We start from the raw sequence: 4734 nt of genomic DNA, 5'->3' as shown, positions 1-4734 counted from the left end.
GGGGTGTGGGGTGTGTATATGTGTTGTTGCTGTTCTATCTATCTATTTGGGGGTGTGGGGTGTGTATATGTGTTGTTGCTGTTGTTTGCCAGGTACTAAACTTACAGTCATGGGTAAACTCTATACCACAGAGGTAAATCTACATCCTGTTTATTCTAGATATATATACATGATCAGAAAAAGTTTAGAACTTTCAAAATGACCTTGTGTGCCTTCCAGTTTAACAGCTCAGGAGTTGCCCATGGCCAAGCAGCACTCTCTGCAATTGACCATGGTGTTTTACTTTTTCCCTTTCTGTGTGTGTCTGTCATAGGTGGAAGAGCTGTTGATGGCTATGGAGAAGGTGAAGCAGGAACTGGAGTCCATGAAAGCTAAGCTGTCCTCCACCCAGCAGTCTCTGGCCGAGAAGGAGACGCACCTAACCAACCTCCGGGCAGAGAGGAGGAAACACTTAGAGGAAGTTCTGGAAATGAAGTAAGTCTCACACCTGTTCATTGGCTCCACTTAGCTGAGATGCGTGTGCTCTTTTGTCTTTGGGTATCATCCTAGCACATGTAGCTGAATTACAATGCCAACTTGTTTCTCCTACTTCCTAGAAAGAATTTTCTCAAGCATGGTACAAATCCTGCTCAAAGCAGATTATTTTCTTTTTATACCTCTTTTGTACTTAATTTTACAGTGTGCTAACATGTGTATCTTTGGATTACTCCTTGAAATGTTTAAATTCATCTGCAGAAGTCAGGTCTACTGGAGAAGAGTGTATTGCTTCTCATGTCTTCCTATCACCTCATGTCTTAGACACATTANCAAAGTACTTACTCTAGGACCACATAAAGTAGTGTAGCACATAAAGGAACTCTGCGAAGCCTGATGACCTGAATTCTGTCCTCAGAACTCACGTGAGTGTAGAAGGAGAAGACCAGTGTCACAACGTTGCCCTTTACTTTTCACACATGCACTTTAGCACACAAAAATTTAAACCATGTACATTTTCAAATATACATAGCAGTAATATACAGTGAATTTCCATATACTTACTCATTGATTTGCTAATTAATATTTTGCCACACCAGACACTTAATTTTTACAAAATTGTTACTTTCAGACAAGCATTGCTATGTTCTTTTTCTTCTTGGTTCCTATCATGATTGTTCCTGAAATTAAAATCTGTATCTGCTATTACATACAAATGGGTCTTTTGAGACCTTATGTTAAAAACAAGTATGGTCTCCATGTCTCTTGAAGTTCCAGTAGTAGTAGTACTGTTTCATTTACAGTTAACAACCATCACCCACATCTAAAATGCTTTCCTGCTCTGCCAAACCCAGTTTCTGGTGGGCTACCTTAGTCCCCAGTGTCATGTAAAGTNGTCTGTATTTGTGCTGTCTTCTCTGCTGTCTGAGAGATGTTCTTTGTTCTCTGTAACATGGGCTTCTTACCTCTGTCATCTTACTCGCTGGTCCATCCTCTCTAACATTCCTGTGCTTTCTCTAGTCATGCCCGGCCTGCCATCTTCTTTACTTCAACACACAGTCTTTCTAGCTAAAATAATCATATTTCCACCACCTAGTACTTTAAGCTATTAATGTTGCTTTGAACTGTGGATACATTGTGACTACCTGGATAAATGCAGTTGCTAAGGATCTCCGAGGTTCNGTAGGTTCTGTGGACGTAACACTGGATGAGTTTTGTTTTGAGCTCCTAAACACAGTTGATCCCTTTTCTTATCAGAGCTTTNCCACTCACTTNAGATGGTAACTTCCAGAAAAATAGAAGTTTGTTTGCTACTGGAATTTCCTTTTATTATTGATACTATATGAAACAATGTTTTTTTAAAATGCTGGAATTCAAAGGTAATTGTGTGTGTTTGATTTGTATTAACACAGTACCAAAGTTCATTATAAAAATTACTTGCCGCCCTATTCCAGGAAAATAAATACCATGATTAGCAAAACTTATTAATATGATCTTGACTCACGCATGATTAACCAGGTATAGAGTATAGAGTGTGTGCCAACAGAATAGAAATTTGAAAAAACTTGAACTAAAACACTAATCCCCCACTGTTTAGGGATGACTCATCTCTGTACTTTCTTAGTCACTCATACTGTATAACTGGCATCATATTTTTTTAAAAGGATTTAATTNTGTTTTTATTCTATGAGTGTTTGCTTACACGTGCAGCACAAGTCTACCTCGAGCCTATGAAGGCCAGAGAGGGCATTTTGTAACTNGGGTTACATGTGGGTACTGAGAGTCAAACCTTGGTTGCCTCAGAGTGTGACCAGCACTCTCAGCCACTGAACCCCCACAGCCCTTGTGATGATTTAACTCAGGTATTTCACAAGCTTTGTCATACACATTCTACCGTCTTAAAAACTTTAAGTGTTTTCAGGCTTTAAGTTACTTTTAAATTTCCCCTCCTATCTGTCTTCATACTGTGTAAGTTGCTTGTCCATTACTCTCCTTCTAACATCTGGTTGTTATATGCCTAGCCACTGTCCAGATCGACTATAGGAAAAGTGGTGGTACCAGGCCTCTCTCCTCATGACCCTGTAGATCAGCTGGTATGTTCCTCCCAGTGGCCCAAAACATCAGTTAGTATTTCATCTGCAGCATAATGTGAAACACCTAAGCATTTTAAATGTGTTTTTCTTAAGTTTAGCACAACCATACTTTGATTTAGAAATCCTCTATTAAAAACTGCATTTAATCTAAGTTGAATTATATACAAAACACTATAAATGACATGCTAAGGATTCTGATTCTAGTCAATTTTGAGTTCATTTTCACTACCTAACCAAAGTATACTAGTCAGGGTTCTCTAGAGGGATAGAACTGTTAATAGTGTATTTACTAGAGAGGCTTGCAGGCTGTAGTCCTGCTCGTCCAACAGCGCTTATTTCATAGCAGAAAGTCCAAGAATTCTATAGCTGTTCAGTTTCCAAGGCCATATGCNTCAGCTCACTGCAGTATACATTGGAACCCTAAAGAATTAGGTTCTAATACCACTGAAGCATGCCTCAGCAAGAGGATCAAAGAGTTGCCAGTGAAAGAGTGCCCTCACTCTTGAGGGCAGCCAAAAGACAAATCTTCCTGTCTAGTGTCCTTTTATATAGGCTGCCACTAGAAGTTGTGACCCAGACTTACAGTGGGTCTTCCTGCTTACTGCCTCAAATGGTTTAAATGCTGGAGTGGAGAGTGTGGTGTCTTCCAACCTAAGAGGATCTGGACTTAAGGTGTGCTCAGCTGCTTGGGTTTTAGTGACTGTAGGTGTAGCAGGTTGGCCAAGATTACCTGTCACATAGTCAGTCTTCATTCTGTTTTGGACTCCTACTCTCCATATGCTGGGTCAGTTCTAATCATCCTGGCTGTGGTGTCTCTTGTTTGTAAGACTTTGCTCAGGATGTACTTTGTGATTATTAATGTGTATGAGGCTGATGATGTGTGTCTGGACTCAGTGACGCAGAACAGCATATCCCAGCAGTAAAAGAGCCCAGACCTCATGCACTCACCAGCTCTGTGGCTTCAGCACCTTATTCAGCCACTTCGCTCAGAAACATTCTCATTTTAGAAATGATGGTCTTTCATAAGAAATGATCAATGGATTGCTTACATAGAATTGAGAACAGCATCTTGTACAGTAAGCAATTAATAGTAAACTTTTTTTTTTTTTTTAGTTTTTCCTGGTGATGATTCATAGGAAAAACGAGATCCTTTAAGCCCATTGAAGTAAATTCTTAATAATTAAGCAAACAAAAAAGCTTTTCCATGTAACTAGAGAGCATGAAGTGTCAGAGAGATGCAGAGGATTGCCATGGGAAATGACATGCGGACCTAACCATGCTTGCATGTCGCTCTGCACCCAGAATGAGAAGTCATCTTTCACTAGANGACAGCATGGCCCATTTACACATAAATTCTTCAGTAACGCACTACAGTTGTCCAGTTTTCTGGAACAATCCTGGCCTCATCAGACCNAGAAAGATGACTGATTAGTTCTTTTCCATCCCTAGCACGTAGAGTTAGAACTTTGGAGCATCTGTTACAGATAAGTGGCAGCCATGAGTCTGGGCGATGTAAACGGTGCTCTTGGGGGGCTGCCAGTGCTTCTCTAGGAACGTTTGAGCTGGTTAACCAAACTAAGGGGAAGGAACANTTTTTACTTGCAAATCCCACAGTGGTCTTCTTTCCCTTTTTATGCTGAAGGTTTTTTNAACTATGATTATTTTTATTACCCTTATGTTAGACTCTTTCCTTCAAGAAAGAAAAAAGATTGGAGGGAGACTGGACAAAATATAAAATAAGAAAGATAATGACTATAGTAATTTTAATTTTAAGTCAAGTTAAAATGAAGATTCAGACAAGCTGATTCAGTCTCTCCTCTGATTTTAGTTAGCAGTCCCTTCTCCTTAATAGTCAAAACAAAGCTTAGAAAACACTTTCATTCCTTTTAAACAAGGTTTTATTTTTATTTTTCTTGTAATATGAGTGAGTACGTGTCACATGTGGGCAGGTGCCTGAAGAAACCAGAGTTTCAGATTCTTTGGATCTGGAGTTAGAGGTGTTTATAAGCTCCCTCATAAGGGTGTTGGGAACCAAACTCAAATCCTCTCGAAGAACAGCAACTGCTAAACTCTCTCTCCAGCCCCTTCTCATTCTTGATAGATATGTTTATCAGGATATTAATTTAATAGTTCTAAGAATTGATTTGTTCAGGGAAGGGAACAACAA

The 4734-nt window shown here is 39.5% G+C and overlaps 1 protein-coding gene across 1 annotated transcript in view; it reads left to right on the top strand.

Moving 5' to 3' along the window:
• Erc1 (ELKS/RAB6-interacting/CAST family member 1) overlaps window positions 1-4734 on the top strand; it is a 277665-nt gene that overhangs the window by 151107 nt on the left and 121824 nt on the right. Inside the window, exon 14 of the mRNA XM_029478247.1 lies at window positions 314-474. Within this exon, the coding sequence (XP_029334107.1) occupies window positions 314-474 (161 nt within the window). The remainder of the gene's footprint in view (window positions 1-313; window positions 475-4734) is intronic.

The sequence above is a fragment of the Mus caroli genome, chromosome 6 (genome assembly GCF_900094665.2).
Source record: "Mus caroli chromosome 6, CAROLI_EIJ_v1.1, whole genome shotgun sequence".
Classification (NCBI taxonomy): Eukaryota; Metazoa; Chordata; class Mammalia; order Rodentia; family Muridae; genus Mus; species Mus caroli.
This window is presented reverse-complemented; position numbering and strand designations above follow the sequence as displayed.